Source organism: Heterodontus francisci, chromosome 21 (assembly GCF_036365525.1).
Source record: "Heterodontus francisci isolate sHetFra1 chromosome 21, sHetFra1.hap1, whole genome shotgun sequence".
Taxonomy (NCBI): domain Eukaryota; kingdom Metazoa; phylum Chordata; class Chondrichthyes; order Heterodontiformes; family Heterodontidae; genus Heterodontus; species Heterodontus francisci.
In genome coordinates, this window is record NC_090391.1 from 2,606,516 (window position 1) to 2,625,381 (window position 18,866).

Genomic DNA, 18,866 nt, shown 5'->3' on the forward strand with positions numbered 1-18,866 from the left:
CTGTTTCCTGTAGCCAGCCAATCTTCTATCCATGCCAATATGTTATCTCCTACACCATGAGCTCTTTATTTCTTGCAATAAACTTTGATGTGGTACATTATCAAATTCCTTCTGGAAATGTAAGTATAATACATCAACCGGTTCACTTTCAGTCACAGCAAGTGTAACTCCCTCAAAGAGCTCCAATAAATTGGTTTAATATGGTTTCCCTTTCTCAAAACCATGTTGACTCTGCCTGATTTCCTTAATTTATTCTAGGTGACATGATAGAACGTTTTTAATGATAGCTTCTCACATTTTCCCTAAGACAGATGTTAAGCTAACTGGCCTGTATTTTCCTGCTTTCTGTCTCCCTCCCTTTTTGACTAAAGGAGTTACATTCGATATTTTGCAATCTAAAGGAACCTTCCCCGATCTAGGGAATTTTGGAAAATTAACACCAACACATCAACTATCTCGCTGGCCACTTATTTTAAGACCCCAGGATGAAGTCTATCAGACCCGGGGGCGTGTCAGCCCGCAACCCCAACAATTTGTTCAGTACCATTTCCCTAGTGATTGTAATTTGATGATTTGGCGATTTCCTCCCTCCCTCCCTTCCATTTCCTGTCTTGCAGCTAATTCGGGAATGGTACATGTATGATCTATGGTTAAGAAGGATGCAAAATACTTGTTGAATTCATTTTCCATCGGCTTATTATCTATTATGAATTCCCGAGACTCACTTTCCATAGGACCAATGCTCACTTTGTTAACGTTATTTTTCTTTTTTTCAAAAAGTATCGATAGAAACTCTTGATATCTGCCTATATATTTCCAGCTAGCTTTCTCTCGTACTCGAGTTTTTGTCCTTCCTTATCAATATTTTAGTCATTGTTTGCTTTTTAATGTTCCGTCCAACCTGCTGACCGACCACCCATCTTTGCATAAATATATGCTTTTTTCCGCTTAAGTTTTATACTATCTTTAACTTTTTAGGTTAACCACGGATGGCGGGTCCTCCCCTTGAAATTGTTATTTCTTGTTGGAATGTATCCATTATGTCCATTATGCTTTATTCCCTGAAACGTCTGCCAATGCATCTCTATTGACCTATCCCTGAACCTAATTTGCCAGTTCACTTTTGCTAGCTCTGCTTTCATGCAGTTAACATTGCCCTTGTTTAAGTTTAAAATACTAGTCTTGGACCCGCTCTTCTCTTCTTCAAACTGAATGTAAAGTTCAATTATATCATGATCGCTGATTCCTAGGGGGGCCTCAACTATGAGGTCATTAATTCATCCTAACTTGTTGCAAATTACAAGGTCTAGTATAGTCTGCTCTCTGGTTGGTTCCGGAATGTACTGTTCAAAGAAATTATCCCGAAAATATTCTATGTACTCCTCATCTAAGCTATTTCTGCCCATCTGATATTTCCAGTCTCTATGTAGGCTAAAACCCCCATGATTTTGGTCGTACCTTTCTGACAAGCTGCCACTATTTCCTCCTTTATATTCTGTCCTACTGTGTGGTTCATGTTAGGTGGTCTGTACACCACTCCCACAAGTGACTTCTTGCCTTTATAATTTCTCATCTCTGCCCAAACTGCTTCTACAACATTGTTTCCTGAACTTAGGTAATCCCTCTCTATTGCACAAATACCATCATTAATTAACAGAGCCTCCCCTTCAACTTTTCCCAGCTTCCTGTCCTCTTAAATGCCATGGACCCTTCAATATTCAGGTCCTCCCAATCTATGTTACCTTGAAGCCGTGTATCAACCGTTGCGAAGGCTTTTGATGAGGTACCACACAGGAGATTAGTAAACAAAATTAGAGCACATGGGATTGGGGGTAATATACTGCAATGGATTAAGATTTGGTTAACAGGCAGAAAGCAGCGAGCAGGAATAAATGGATCATTCTCAGGATGGCAGGCTGTTAATAGTGGTATGCTGCAAGGATCAGTGCTTGGGCCACAGATATTTACAATCTGCATAAATGACTTGAATAGGGAGACCAATTGTAATATTTCCAAATTTTCTGATGGCACAAATCTATGAGGGGTTTTCGACGAGCTAAATGAAAGGGTAAGAACATGGCAGATGGAATGTAATGTGAATAAATGTGAAATTATCCACATTGGTAAAACAAAATACAGAAAGGCAGAGTATTTCTGGAATAGTGAGAGGTTAGGAAGTATTACTGTCCAAATAGACCTGGGAATCCTTGTTCAGGAGTCAATAAAACGAGTATGCAGGTGCAGCAAGCAACTAAGAAGGCAAGTGGTATGTTGGCCTTCATTGCAAGGTGCTTTGAGTACAAGAGTAAAGATGTACTTTTTCAATTGTATGAAGCCTTGGTGAGACCGCACCTGGAGTAGTGTGCACAGTTTTGGTCGCCTTTTCTAAGGAATGATAGACTTGTCATAGAGGGAGTGCAACGAAGGTACACCAGACTAATCCCTGGGATTGTGGTATTGTTTTATAAGGATAGATTGCAGAAACCTGTCCTGCATGCTCAAGAGCTGCGAAGAATGAGATGTGCTCTCATTGAAACTTACAAAATTCTTACAGGGCATGAGAGGGTAGATGTGGATAGGATGTTTCCTCTGGCTTGTGAGCCAAGAATAGTCTCAGAGTAAGGGGAAGGCCATTTAAGACTGGGTGAGGAGAAACCTCTTTACTCAGAGGGTGGTGAATCTGTGAAATTCTCTAATCCAGAGGGCTGCGAAGCTCAAACAGTGAGTATGTTCAAGACAGAATTCGATAGATTTCTGAAGCACAGCAACATCAACAGTGGCGTAGCGGCTAGCACCGCAGCCTCACAGCTCCAGCAAGCTGGATCCGGTTCTGGGTACTGCATGTGTGGAGTCTGCAAGTTCTCCCTATGACTGCATGGTTTTCCTCCGGGTGCTCTGATTTCCTCCCACATGCCAAAGGCATGCAGGTTGATAGGTAAATTGGCCATTGAAAAAATTGCTCCTCGTGTAAGTAGGTGGTAGGAAAATTCAGGGAAGGTGGGGATATGAGAAGGGGGAAAATGGGATTAATTTAGGATCAGTAAAAATTGGTGCTTGATGGTCGGCGTGGACTCGTTGGACCGAAGGACCTGTTTCGGTGCTGTATCTTTCTACGACTCTAGTTATCAAGGGGTATGGAGATCGTGGGGGAAAATGACGTAGATTTGGATGATCAGCCATAATTCGTTTGAATGGCTGAGTAAGGTCGACGGGCCGAATGGACCATCCCTGCCCCTATTTCCGATGATGGTATGCAGCCATGTCTCTGTAATGATCGTACTCATTTATTTATTTATATTTGCACTCTCAGTTCATCTGTTTTGTTCCGAATGCTAAGTGCATTCAGATACAAAGCATTTAGTTATATCTTTTTTTACTATTTTTGTTACCTCTAGCCTTATCTGTTGATTTAATCTTAGATTTATACGCTCTATCCCTTTCTGTCACAGCCTGTTTATTATCTCCCATATTAATAATTTTCTCTCTTGCCTTGTCTCTACTCCTTGATTTACCATATCTTCCTAAATTTAATCCCTTGCTACCACTATTTAGTTTGAATAGTTTGTACTGCTCGCTAGAGCACTGACACCAGCACGGTTCATGTGTAGACCATCACAACGGTACAGCCACCACTTTCCCAGTATTGGTGCCATTGCCCCACGAACTGGAACTACATCTACGGCACCAGTTTTTGAGCCTTGCATTAATTTCTCTAACCTTTTTTGCCCTATGCCAATTTGCACTTGGCTCAGGTAATAATCCAGAGATTATTACCTTTGAGGTTCTGCTTCTTAATTTGGTGCCTATCCCCTCGTACTGACTTGTCCTGGCTATGTTGTTGGTGCCTACATGGAAGGGGATCCTCCCCTTCCCATTGTACATTCCTCTCCAGCCCTGAGCAGATGCTACCTGACATGCTGAGTATTTCCAGCATTGTCTGTTTTTATTTCCACTTTGCAGTATCTGCGGTATTTTGCTGTTGTTTAACAAGTGTTGCTGTAGTCTGTGTATGATGACCACAGCAAATTTTCGGGAGTTGCGACCATTTAATGGTTAATACTTTGCGTTGTGGTCGCAGCAACGCCAATTCAAATCTGAAACGCATTGTTTTCTGTTTAATTCCCTCTTTCATTCTGCAAATAGAATGCAACAGGAAACCAATCTTTACCACATGAAAAGATATTGTTCTTGAGAGTGAAATTCTGCTGTTCTCCTGTCACATCCTATCACTTACACATGCCTGTGCTTCATGTTCCAATATTGAAATCCACCTCTTCTTTCAGCTTATTATTCCGTCCAGTATTGATGCTGACTTCGTCGATTTCTTTGACACTTTACTGCAGCCTATCCTTGCTCTTTACATTAATTTTCATAATGTTACAACATTAACATTCTTCTGTTTTGACGGCTGTTGCTGGGAGACATGTTCCATTCTCATCAATTTATCTTTGCACCTTGAACTCAGTCCATATATTTAACTCTGAGTGATTCCACAAAAGGCAAGCTCTACAAAAACAGTGCTGGCCTTTGGAAGGACAGCGGGCGGATTGTACACAAAATGTCCTTGGAGAAGTTGCTGATAGATAATCTCTTTTTTTTTACTGGGTAGCAGGCAGCTGACGCTTTTCTTTATGGAACCGTTGTAGATGAGGGTCAGTGCTGCATAGCTGCCAATGAGAGTTGAAGTGTGTCGTTTTGCAGCCTGGAGCACTGCCTTGATGGTGTCGCCACGCTTTCTAAAATTTATGACTGCCTCCCAGAAGAGCTACGATTGTAATATGTGATCTACATGAAGTATCGATCAAAGTATAAAGTGAGAAACCAGTAAAGCGAGTATGTGCTGACTAAAATGAGTCTTTCTTGAGAATCTTTTTTTAATCACTGGGTTAATGCACTCTGGATTTCTCTGTTCCATTTGGGGCATCACACTTCAGGATGCAGAGAAGGTTTAGACAATGGGACAAATTCTGCACTACTTCACATATGTTGAAAAAAAAAACATGTTGATGGCAATGTTTGCCTTTGCGCAGAGAAGGTCAAAAGGTGATCTGGGAGAGATGTTCAAGGTCAGGAATCGTTTCTTTTATAGAGGAATCTCTTTCATGGTAAAAGGGAGGGTAATCAAAGAACACAGATTTAAGACTACTGGCAGCGGAATCGGGATCTACATGGCGAAACTATATTTGAACAGTGAATTATTATGCTGTTGAAAGCACTGTCCGAAATCTTGGTGGTTTCAGATTGCATAAAACACTCAAAAGAAAATTATATAAATACTTCAAAAGAAACAAAATACAATGCCAAGGGGAAACAACAGAGAATGGGGATTAATTGAGTATCTCTTCGAAATAGACAGCACAGGCTTGGTGCATTCAATACGTGTTGTACTCAATACATTTTTCAGTGCCTCTCATTGTTTTTGTCCAGCATTGTTTGTTAACTCGTCTGAGCTTAACGTGTTCAGTTTACATCTCATTCTGTCCATATCTGCCTTCCTTCACAGGGACCATATGTCCTGCTACAGGAATGTCATGTGCTAACCTTAATAATTCCCAGTGTTATTTATTTGGTACCATTACCTATCGAGTAATCATCCAATCTTCACCCGCCGGTCTATGAAGCGGTCTCCATTTCCATAGCAGTCTTCAACATAATCGCATTCTGGAACGCATTTTGTCTCAGCTTCTTTCAGAGCTGACTGTGCTATTGTATATAACTCTGGATCAGCTGGTTGTACTGTGATGACAGAAGACTTGTTAAACATCTTATTTGGATTATTGAAATCCTCAAGCAAGGTACAGATATTCGACTCTTTGTCTGTGGTGCCAATTTTACCGCCAACCATTGAAATTGTTTAACCCTTGTACAGTTCACTATGCGTGCAGGAAATATTCCTGGAATTTGTTCCTGCAATTGTTTTGTTTCGTTAATTTCACTTGGTTTCTCTGTGACTACAGGACAAATTGATACATTTGCTCTGGCTAAATCATTCCCACTGATTAGGCCAGATTTCTCTACCAGCCAGCTATGGACATCTCCGACAGTTACCATCACAGCTATTTGGTCACACTTTCGATGCACTCTCCTCCAATACCATGAACTAAAACTTTTGCATTCTCTGGTGGAAAAGTTACCTCTTGACCTAGAAAAACCGTTTGAGTTGCTCCTGTATACAGAAGCAGAACGATTGGTTTGTCTGCCTCACTTACGGGATATGGAATTAAAAACAAAGAACAAAGAACAAAGAACAGTACAGCACAGGAACAGGCCATTCGGCCCACCAAGCCTGCGCCGATCTTGATGCCTGTCTAAACGTAAGCCTTCTGCACTTCCGGGGTCCGTATCCCTCTATGCCTATCCTATTCATGTATTTGTCTAGATGCCTCTTAGACGTCGCTATCGTACCTGCTTCCACCACCTCCTCCGGCAGCAAGTTCCAGGCACTCACCACCCTCTATGTAAAGAACCTGCTTCGCACATCCCCTCTAAACATTGGCCCTTGCACCTTAAACCTATGTCCCCTAGTAACTGACTCTTCCACCTTGGGAAAAAGCTTCTGACTATCCACTCTGTCCATGACACTCATAACTTTGTAAACTTCAATTATGTCGCCCTTCCACCTCCATCGTTCTAGTGAAAACAATCCGAGTTTATCCAAACTCACCTCGGAGCTAATACCCTCCAGACCAGGCAACATCCTGGTAAAACTCTTTGGTACCCTCTCCAAAGCCTCCACATCCTTCTGGTAGTGTGGCGACCGGAATTGCACGCAATATTCCAAGTGTGGCCTAACTAAGGTTCTGTACAGCTGCAGCATGACTTGCCAATTTTTATACTCTTTGCCCCAACCGATGAAGGCAAGCATGCCGTATGCCTTCTTGAATACCTTATCCACCTGCGTTGCCACTTGCAGTGATCTGTGGACCTGTACGCCCAGATTTCTCTGCCTGTCAATACTTCTAAGGGTTCTGCCATTTACTGTGTACTTCCCACCTGCATTAGACCTTCCAAAATGCATTACCTCACATTTGTCCGGATTGAACTCCATCTGCCATTTCTCTGCCCAAGTCTCCAACCGATCTATATCCTGCTGTACGCTCTGACAATGCTCATCATTATCCGCAACTCCACCAATCTTTGTGTCGTTTGCAAGCTTACGAATCAGCCCAGCTACATTTTCCTCCTAATCATTTATACATACTAGAAACAGCAAATGTCCCAGCACTGATCCCTGCGGAACACCACTAGTCACAGCCCTCCATTCAGAAAAGCACCCTTCCACTGCTAGCCTCTGTCTTCTATGACCGAGCCAGTTCTGTATTCATCTTGCCAGTTCACCTCTGATCCCGTGTGACTCCACCTTTTGTATCAGTCTGCCATGAGGGACCCTGTCAAAGGCTTTACTGAGGTCCATGTAGACAACATCCACTGCCTTTACTTCATCAATCATTAAAGAGCAAAGAACAAAGAACAGCACAGCACAGGAACTGGCCATTCGGCCCTCCAAGCCTGCGCTGATCTTGATGCCTGCATAAACTAAAATCCTCTGCACATCCGGGGTCCGTATCCCTCTATTCGCATCCTATTCATGTATTTGTCAACATGCCTCTTAAACGTTGCTATCGTAACTGCTTCCACCATGTGCCCCAGCAGCAAGTTTCAGTCACTTGCCACCCTCTGTGTAAAGAACTTGCTTCGCACATCCCCTCTAAACTTTGCCCCTCTCACCTTAAACCTATGTGCCCTAGTAACTGACATTTCCACCCTGGGAAAAAGCTTCTCCCTATCCACTCTGTCCACGCTACTCATAACTTTGTAAACCTCTCTCATATCATCTTCGTCACTTCCTCAAAAACTCGATTAAGTCAGCGAGACGCGACCTCCCCTTCACAAAACCAAGCTGCCTCTCGCTAATAAGTTCCTTTTTTCCCAAATGAGCGTAAACCCTGTCCCGAAGAATCCTCTCCAATAATTTACCTGCCATTGACGTAAGGCTCACTGGCCTATAATTTCTTGGATTATCTTTGCTATCCTTCTTAAACAAAGGAACAACGTTGGCTATTCTCCAGTCCTCTCGGACCTCACCTGCAGCCATTGAGGATGCAAAGATTTCTGTCATGGCCTCAGCAATTTCCTCCCTTGCCTCCCTCAGCATGCTGGGGTACATCCCATCAGGCCCTGGGGATTTATCTACCTTAATGTTTTTCAAGACGCCCAACACCTCCTCCTTTTTTATATCGACATGACCCAGACTATCTACAATTCCTTCCCTAGACTTGTCGTCCAACAAGTCCTTCTCTTTGGTGAATACTGATGCAAAGTACCCATTTAGTAACTCGCCCATTTCCTCTGGCTCCACGCATAGATTCCCTCCTCTGTCCTTGAGTGGGCCAACCCTTTCCCTGGCTACCCTCTTGCTCTGTATATACGTATACAAAGCCTTGGGATTCTCCTTAATCCTGTTTGCCAATGACTTTTGATGACCCCTTTTAGCCCTCCTGACTTCTTGCTTAAGTTCCTTCCTACTTTCTTTCTATTCCTCAAGGGCTTCGTCTTCTCTCAGCCTTCTAGTCCCGACGAATGCTTCCTTTTTCTTTTTGGCGAGGCTCACAATATCCCTCGTTATCCAAGTTTCCCGAAACTTGCCAAACTTATCCTTTTTCCTCACAGGAACATGCCGGCCTGTATTCTAATTATCTGACGTTTGAAAGACTCCCACATGTCAGATATTGATTTACCCTCAAAAAGCCGACCCAAATCTAAATTCTTCAGTTCCTGCCTAATAGTGTTATAATTAGCCTTCCCCCAAAATATTACGTTCACCCGAGGACTACTCTTATCCTTATCCACAAGTACCTTAAAACATACGGAATTATGGTCACTGCTACCGAAATGATCCCTACTGAAACTTCGACCACCTGAGCGGGTTCATTCCCCAATACCAGATCCAGTACAGCCCCTTCCCTAGTTGGACTATCTACATATTGTCAAGAATACCTCCTGGATGCTCCTTACAAATTCTGCCCCATCCACGCCCTGAGCACTGAGTGAGCCCCGGTCAATAAAGGGGAAATTAAAATCATCCGCCACTACAACACTGTTGCTTTTACATCTTTCCAAAATCTATCGACATATCTGTTCCTCTACCTCCCGCTGGCTGTTGGGAGGCCTGTATTTTGACTGCACCCTTCCTATTCCTGAGCTCTAACCATATTGCCTCGCTACATGAGCCCTGCGAGGTGTCCTCCTGCAGTACAGCTGTGATATTCTCCTTAACCAGTACTGCAACACCCCCACCCCTTTTACATCCCCCTCTATCCCACCTGAAGCATCGAAATCCCGGAATGTTTAGCTGTCAATCCTGTCCTTCTCTCAACCAAGTTTCTGTAATAGCAACAACATCATAGTTGCAAGTACTAATCCAAGTTCTAAGTTCAGCTGTCTTACCTGCTTTGCTTCTCTCATTGAAGCAAATGCACTTCAGACCACCAGTGTCGCTGTACTCAGCCTTAATGGCCTTATTTAGCAGTTCTCCCTCAGTTATTTCACCTGATGACCTTTTGCTCTGGTTCCCTCCCCCCTGCCACATTAGTTTAATTCTCCTCAGTGACGCTGGCAAACCTCGCAGCCTGGATATTTGTGCCCCTCCAGTTTTGCTGCAACCCGTCTTTCTTGTACAGGTCCCACCTGTCCCGGAAGAGATCCCAATGATCCAGATATCTGAAACCCTTTGTCCTACATCTGCTGTTCAACCACGTGCTTAGCTACACTATATTCCTACTTAGAGCCTCACTGGCACGTGGCGCAGGGAGTAATCCCGAGATAACAACCCTAGAGGTCCTACTTTTAAAATGTCTACCTAACTCTCTGAACTCCCCCTGCAGGACCTCTTCACTCTTCCTGCCTATGTCGTTAGTACCAATGTGTTCCACAACCTCTGGCTGTTCACCCTCCTCCTTCAGAATGCCCCCTGTCTGTTCAGAGACATCCTTGACCCTGGCACCAGGGAGGCAACATACCATCCTGGAGTGTCTTTCACGTCCACAGAAGCGCCTATCTCTGCCCCTGACTATAGAGTCCCCTATAACTATTGTTCTTCTGCGCTTCTTCCATCCCTGCTGAACTGCACAGCCAGCCGTGGTGCCACTGCTCTGGCTGCTGCTGATAGGCCATTCTCCAACAGTATCCAATATGTTATACTTGTTAGAGAGGGGAATAGCCATAGGAGATGTCTGCACTGACTGCCTGCCAATTCTAGCGGTCACCCCTCTATCTGCCTGCACCTTGGGTGTAAACATGTCTCTAACACTCCTGTCTATGATGCTTTCCGCCACCTGCATACTCGTAAATGCATCCAATTGCTGCTCCAACCGATCCATGTTGTCTGTGAGGAGCTGAATCTGGGTACACTACCTGCCGATGTAGTCGTCCGGGATGCTGGAAGCTTCACCGACCTCCCACATCTCACAGGTGAAGCATTTTGTCCCTCTAACTGACAATTCTGGCACTAATTAATAAATTAATTTAAAATAAATACTTAAATACCCATTAAGTTCATCCTAAATTAAGTTACAATTAACTATATGGTCCCTAGCGCTGGATTTCTACTATAAATATTAAATGCTAAATATAGTAATCTCCTCCCTTCGGTTTAGTTACTCATCGACTTATTATTTAAATAGTTAATTCGGGTTTTAATCCATTTTAATCATTGTTTTATTTTCAAATTAAGTCCAGATTCCCTACCAGCCAATCAGGTCACAGCTTTCCTGTGACGTCACATTTTCAGTTTTTTTCCGTTCGAGGTAACTTTACCACTCCAGAACTCTGCTCTCACAGTCTTCTCCCTGGATGTCGGCCGGGTATGCCCGAGGTAAGGTTTTTGTACTTACCAGTCCGGAATTCCGCCCTCCGAGTCTTCTCCCTAGATGTGGGCCATGAATCCACGAGGTAAGGTTTTTATACTTACCGGTCCGGAACATCACCCTCCGAGTCTTCTCCCTGGACGTACTTCTTCGAATACTTCTTCTTTATCAATTTTAAACCCCTCTAGTGTCTGACTTACCTCCTCTTTCAACATTAAAAAGGAAGAAGGTGCACCCAATCAAAGGCAGTTGCAAGGTATTAATTTAATACATCAGTTATGCTCACTGCCTCCAGGTGTAAATCCCCATTCTGGTCCTATTCGGTCCCACTCCTCCTTTTACCACCTATTTAATATTTATATGCCTATAGAAAATGTTGGGCTTTCCTTTAATGCTAGCTGCCAGGTTCTTTTCATGTTCTCTCATTGCCTCTCTTATTTTCTTTTCCCTTCCCCTCTCGACCTTCTATATTCAGTCTGGTTCTACCTGGCATGTATCATAAGCACCATTTTTCTTCTTTATCTTAATCTCTACCTCTTTTGTCATCCAGGGAGCTCTGGATTTGTTTGCCTTGCTTTTCCCCTTTGAAGGAACATAACTCGACTATGCCTGAACTAACTCTTATTTGAAGGTAGTCCATTGTTCATCTATCAGTTTTGCGGCCAGCTATTGTCTCCAATGTATTTGCCCCAGCTCCATTCTTACTCCATTGAAGTTGGCTGTCCCCCAGTATTTTTTATTTACCTTGGATTGCTCTTTGTCCTTTTCAATAGTCAGCCTAAACCTTAGGATACAATGATCAATACCCTCCAGCAATCTCCAACTGTTACTTGATCCACTTGGCCCACCTCATTCCCAAAAACCAGGTCCAGTAGTGACTCTGTTCTCATTGGAATAGCGACATACTGTTGTAGAAAATTTTCCTGAACACAATCAGGGAACTCTTGCCCCTCACTGCCCTTTACACTGCTATTATTCCAACAACAAAACAAAGAACAGTATAGCACAGAAGCAGGCCATTCGGCCCTCCAAGCCTGCACCGATCGTGATGCCTGTCTGAACTAAAACCTTCTGCACTTCCGGGGACCGTATCCCTCTGTTCCCATCCTATTCATGTATTTGTCAAGATACCTCTTAAACGTCACTATCGTACTTGCTTCAGACACCTCCCCCGGCAGCAAGTTCCAGGCACTCACCACCCTCTGTTAAAGAACTTGCCTCGCACATCCCCTCTAAACCTCAGGGGTACTAATCTTGCCTCTGAATTGTGAAGTTGTGGGACCAGGTCAGAGCACAGAATCTGGGCTGATGGAACCCATCAGAAAATCAGAACAGACCGGCGAGATTCAGAAAAGGAAACTTGTGTTGAATTTGCGACCCTCGCTTTATGGAGTACTTTAGTGTTTTTGTTCAGAATGTTGACCCAGTGACCTTTTGCCCCTGTGGGCTGACAGTTACCTGAATAGAGATTATAACTTCTTTTTGCAACATTAAGCTCCCGTGGTACTGAGTGTAACAACATTTGCAGCGTCCCAAAATGTAATATACTTTGCTGAGTGTGGGATCAGGATTTGATATTTTAAAACACTGAGGTAAACTGGAACTTCCCTCGACACTAATATCGGTGTTTTTAATTGGCCCTGGGAAGAAAGTAAACCTAGAGACCGTCAAGCAGTAATCAATGTCAGATTTGATCAATTACAGGGGATTAATCAATTACATTATACAAAGCATACAGAATATGCCGTTAAATTGCGGGATACAAGATTCTTACCAGCCTGTATAAGGAAGTGCACCCTCTGCAATTGTACAAAAAGCTGCCAATTTAAAATGGCTAACAGATGCATGTGAAATTTTACTGAGGTTCTGAGAGAGGTGAGAGAAACAGGCATAGACACACACACACCGAAACAGAGGGACAAAGGGACTGAGTGCGAGAGAATATTTCGATTTCCGAAAGGCATCCGCCCCCAAAACCCTTGCACTTGCCCTCCAACAAATGACTGGGCAGAGAATGCGGATGTTACTGATTGTTACAGCTTGTCTCATCCTCCCTCTGTCTTTTCCTTTTTCATGTCTGTCCCTATCCACCTCCTTCTGTTTCGTTATCTCTGTCAATATCTCTCCCCTCTTTCTAACTATCTGTGTCTATTTCTGTAACTCCCTCTCTCTCTGTCCCACCCTTTTTCTCTCCCTCCACCTCTGTCCCTCTCTTTGCAGCAACGTGTGTAAGTAGAGGCAAAGGTAGGCTAGGTCTCTTCCGTAAGAAAATTGCTTGACAATGTCACTTTTTATTCCATTGCACTATTACTGAGACCAGCTTTCAATTCCGGATTTTTGTGAAATACTTGAATTTGAATTTGATCAGCGACTATAGGGTGATTTGAACCCGTGTTCCCAAGGTATTAATATGGACCTCTGGATTATTAGCTCAGTGACATTACCAGTACAGCACCCTGTCAATCTGTTATCAAGCCAACAGAAACTCCTTTGATTGAGAACTGCTTCAATTGATGTTCAGCTCTGCTCTTTAGCACCGTCATTTTTGAGAAACAATTCATGTATCTTCTGCAATGATAACCAGACTCATTCGATCCGATGTTTAATTAAATATTACAAAATCAAGTTTGCAATCATCACAGAGTTCTGTATTCTAAATAGAACATTTACCACCCTGTTGTGAGTTTAGGCTGTGGAGTCTGGAATGGGTTTTAGTGCGAGAAGTTGCAAACCTTCACTGTTTCTAGGACTTAACTAATTTAACAATTAGATTGCGTGGGTATTTCAGGAGCTTCTTCAGCTCCTGTCTGAATTTAGTTTGGGTCACAGCATAAATACACGTGTTGGTGCAGGAACTGAGAAGCTGCAGCATTACTGATGTGAATTCTGTGATATAAAGTGGGTCATCGGCGGAGGGAGGATATAGTTTTGTAATTCGCTGATAGATGTAAAATAAAACCTGCGTCGTCCATAACAGTACAAAGCTGCCAGATATACTAAACAGTAAAATGATGGATTTCTTTCGATTCTCCATCTCTGGGTCATTGTGATTCTCTCCACTGCTGAGGCCCCGGAGTCCTTTGCGGGCTCTACTGGCCGCTAAAATACGTCTGACCGTCAGAACATTGAGCAGCAAAATCAGAAAGAATGGGACACAAGGAGCTAAAATGCGGTGAAACAACTCAAACGCAGTCCATGCGGGGAAAGTATAGTAGCTCTGTTTAATGATACAGCGCCAGGGAACATTATCAATTATATATTTAGGTTCATATATAAAGTACCAGGGAACAATTTCTAAAGAACACAGCACACTCACTGTTCCAATAACCACAGCCGCTGTTCTCTCCGTGCAATATTTTGTCTTCAGCTTCTCACCACAAATGATTACAAATCGATCAAAGGAGAAAGCGACTGTCAGCCAAACAGAAACCATTGTGGTTGCAAAAATCAGGAACCGAATTGATCTGCAGATGGGAGTAATAAGCAGGAATGAACCAGGGAAATAAATCACCGGAATCCACTTCAATATGGGATCTGTGATGACGACCAGGAGATCGGCCACTGCCATTCCCACCAGGTAGTGAGTGATACATTTGGAGAGACCGCACTTTCCTCGGGACAGGATCAGAATCGCCACCAGGTTAACTAAAAGAGACAGAAAGGGAAGCAGAGAAATTACTCATCAGACCTCAAACTAAAACACCAGTTTGACAGGATCTGGGGTGAAATTCACTGCTTTGTTACAGTATCCAGAAATTTCTGATTTGGAAATTGATTTGTACAAATAAAGGTGAAATAAAATGATCACTGGATACAGTAAGGTCGCCGTGTCAGTGTGGAAGGAAAGAGGAGGTTTTCAAACAAGGAATCCAATAGTTTAAATCCATTTTAGCCTCCAGAACAATGGCCGAGATAGTGAGGGGAAAGGGGAGCTTTTTTTTTGCTTTGATGGTTAAGAGAGCCAGCAGGGGCTGTCTGAAAACGTGCAAAGGTCGAAAGCCGCTGTGGTGACTTCAGATCAGGAGGGAGAGGCCGATGGAGGCTGATGGAGGGAAAGCGCGAGAAAAGGTCATTTGGTTACTGGAAGGAAGACAGGTCCTGAAGGGTTTGTAAAGCAAACAAACTGAAGCAAAGAATGCAGTCAGTAAATAACTTGTTCCACTAAGTTATTTACTCAGTTCAGATATAATGAACAGGCACATTCTCTAAAACCGATTGAGGATATGACAGGATTAAACACACAGGGAGAGAGTCCAGCAGTAAAACTCACCCAGTCTGGTAACATGCTCATCATACCTTCAATTCACAGTTTTACTATCATTGTTCTGGAATGTTCAGCATTTCATCCTTGTGAATTATTCAAACTATGGCTTCTCTCCTTCTCTTTCTCCTTCTCTCTTCTCCCTCTCACTCTGTGTCTCTGTTTCATTCTTCCTATTTCTTCTTGCTTGCACTCCCTCTCAGTCAACTTTATCCATCCACAGCTCGTACTCTCTCCGATCGCTTCTCCAGATTATCCAAGCCTCCACATGTTCACTCAACATGATTACTCGGGTCAACCACCCTCCACAATCCAGCATGAGTACAACTCAAAAAGCTCTGAAGGAAGGTCACGGTCCTGAAACGTTGACATTATTTCTCAGTCTCCAGATGCTGACAGATATGCTGTGTATTTACAGCACTTTGTGTTTTTATTTTAGATTTCCAGCATCTGCAGTATTTTGCTTTTATTTTCTTATCCAACACAATGTCTGTGTATGGGTAACAATTCTCGTTTATCTAACATTGGCAGGAATGAATCCGAAAGCGTTATTCCGATCCAGAAACAGTATCCCAAGTACCAATTCCAATCCACATGGAGGCTGCTCTCTCGGAGCGACCCTCAGCACATACTATGATCCCAAGTTATAGTTCATACTCATTGTTACGATCGAGACTGGAGGCTTGCACTGTTAACTCTGTCCCACCTCTCCATAGGTCACAACATATTCTTTAAATTTTCCCACTTACTGACACAGTCAACTATCTTCCACAGACTAGAACGCACTAACCATGTTTCTTTACTGAACAACAAAATTAACAATTTATTATAGAACCAGTCTTAACTAGTAATGAAGTAAAACAATATCACATAGATCATCTTTTAAAAATCAACATAAAGTTTTTAGAAAGTCCCCTTTTGTACCTTAACTCTACACACAGACACACACACACACACACACACACACATACACACACACACACACGATGTTAAGATCAGATGTCTGTTAGAGACAAAAGAAAATCACATTCGGGCAGATCATTTGCCCACCCCTGAAAAAAATAAATAAATAGCAGATGGGACACAGTGCGACAAACGGGCACAACGTCCAACCTCCCAGCACACACACAGGCAAGATCTGTAGAATCTTCCAGAATTCGCTCTCTTCAGGCACCGTTGAAAAATAATTTAGCAGGCATTCTTGAAATACAGGAAGCAAGAAGAATTGATACATTGTTCTTCACAGAGTTATTTTGGGAATTGTGAGAAAACTAACTGGGTTGTGGTCTTCTGTTCGTCATTGAAATTGTCTCCTTCAGCAAACTTGGCTTTTCCCTCCTTCCAGAAGATATCACATACACACAGACTGTGACTGACAGCCAGAAAGCTTGACAGTTTTTTGTCCAACCAGATGTTCTCTGTTACTACTGGGCATGTCAAAGGAGTGCTTGTCACTTTTCTGCCCCCATTGCCAGGGCTTCTGCTCGTTGTTAACCCAAGTCATGTGACAAATATTTACACTGTTGCCAATCCGGCTTCCTCAGTCTCCCTGATAAAAAGAAAATTTCTGACACAACATGTTTTAGCTTCCATATATGTAAATATATGGAAATATATATATATATATATATATATATTTATAACACCATGTGTCACGCCGTAATAGTCGTCCCCTCCTTCCACATCATAGTATCACCACTCTCAGTTCCCCTCTTGTCTTAGTCCATCAGATATTGAAACGTACATCCATGCCTTTGTCTCATCCAGACTCGAATGCACCAATTGTCACCTGACTGATGGCCCATTCCCCATCGTCCATCCACTTGCGGATCCAACATTCTGTTGTCTTTGTCCTATCCCATACCAGGTTTCTTTGAGTGAAACATTGCTCTATTTGCTGACCTGCATCGCACGGAGAATCCCAACACCTCCAGTTTACTTTTTTCCTTCCTTGCATTTCAAACCATCAAAACCTCATCTATCCTTATGAATTTATTCGACTGCATTGTACCCTTAATTCTTAATGTGGTTGCCTCAAAATATCTATCAACCTCAATTTTGAAAGTTTAATTTGACCCCTAGTTACAGATGTATTTTACCTGCAAACCTTTCAGCTTGTCGTCAGATCCTGGCTTCTCACAATTAAGAATCTATTGTCATGCAGACCCCCACCTGCCAATAATGAGGCATATTAATTGTTTCAGATGAACATAGTTTTAAAAATGCTACTAAAGTGAAGAAAGAACTTAAAAATCAACTGGCTGGAAAAAACATTTGCATACTGACAGATAGTGCTTGGAGGGACAAAAGGGTTACTTCCCTTATCCATTGAACCTAAAATGGACGTTGAGCACTATGGTATTGTGTGTAAGAAGAGACATAACAACATAGAATATAGCAACAGGAGTAGGCCATTTGGCCATTCGAAACTGTTCCACCATTCATTATGAGCATGGCAGATCATTCAACTCAGTAACCTGTTCCCACTTTCCCCCAATATCCTTTGACCACTTTCGCCCAAGAGCTATATCTAACTCCTTGAAAACATACAATGTTTTGGCCTCAACTGCTTTCTGTGGTAGTGAATTCCATAGGCTAACCACTCCCTGGGATTTCTCCTCATCACAGTCCTGAAAAGTTTACCCCGTATCCTTAGAGTACGACCCCTAGTTCTGGACGCCCCTACCATCGGGAAGATCCTTCCATCATCTAACCTGTCAAGTCCTGTTAGAATTTTATAGGTTTCTATGAGATCTCCTCACACTCTTCTGAACACCAGCGAATTTCAACCTAATGGACTCAATCACTACTCATACGTCAGTCTCGCCATCAGTGGAATAAATCTATCTACAATACACAGAATAAATAAAAGTGAGTGCCCCTTCCAAACAGAATCCACGTTATTTGAAATTTCGTCTCCTGCAATTTTAATGTCCAGAGTTAGATCGTGGGTTTGTTCAGTCAACAAAACTATAACATCAGCACTACTATTTATAATCTTCAATTAACAAGAATGGCTCGTGATTCCAACAAATCCAGTCCAAAGTGATGCAACATAAAATCAACACATTTACAATGAACTCATCTGACAGTAAGTGAATTGACCCGCAGTGAATCAAAGAAGGAGATGCTAAAGGGTGAGCAGCCAGCTCAGTTAAGTTGCCAGACCTCTGAAGCAGCGTCAGATTCCCACAAGGAAATACTTCAGAACAGTGATAACCAACAAAATATTAAAATCTCATTGAAAATCACTCTTGGGGCTGCATTTTAAAAGCGTGCCACCGAAATAGTTGACAAGTGGAATAATTTGCAGCCCGCACATACCGCGCCAAGTCGCGAAGCATCGCTGATTCCAAATGCGGCGACTCAGTAGCATGGCCGGGGCCGCTGCCCCCGAATAACCTTTAACGCGGAGACAGCGGGATAGCAGTCGCTGGGAACGGCGTCCAGCAGCAATGCCCAGGCGCTGGCGTCGTTTTTAAAGCCCTGAATGATCACTTACATTTTTAGAGGCACCGTTAATGTAAGATTTATAAAATTGAATAAAAATATATTTCTGATGCTCTCTGCGACCTCCCCCAATGGCATTACACATCATTCCTGTTCTTTCCCCCACTGCCACCTAATACCTATTGTTAATATTTCACCTTCCCCCTGCCTCCCCCAAATTTCGGAACCTTTGACCTTTCCGCCTTCCCATTTCCACTTCAACCAATCTGCAGCATTTTAACCGCGTTGCC

At 42.9% G+C, this 18,866-nt stretch overlaps 1 protein-coding gene across 1 annotated transcript; it reads right to left on the reverse strand.

The window, feature by feature from the left end:
• Positions 1-13,608: 13,608 nt before the first annotated feature.
• Positions 13,609-14,433, reverse strand: LOC137381032 (probable G-protein coupled receptor 139). The gene has a single exon (XM_068053425.1). It carries the CDS (start codon positions 14,431-14,433, stop codon positions 13,609-13,611), a length of 825 nt encoding a protein of 274 aa, XP_067909526.1.
• Positions 14,434-18,866: the final 4,433 nt, after the last annotated feature.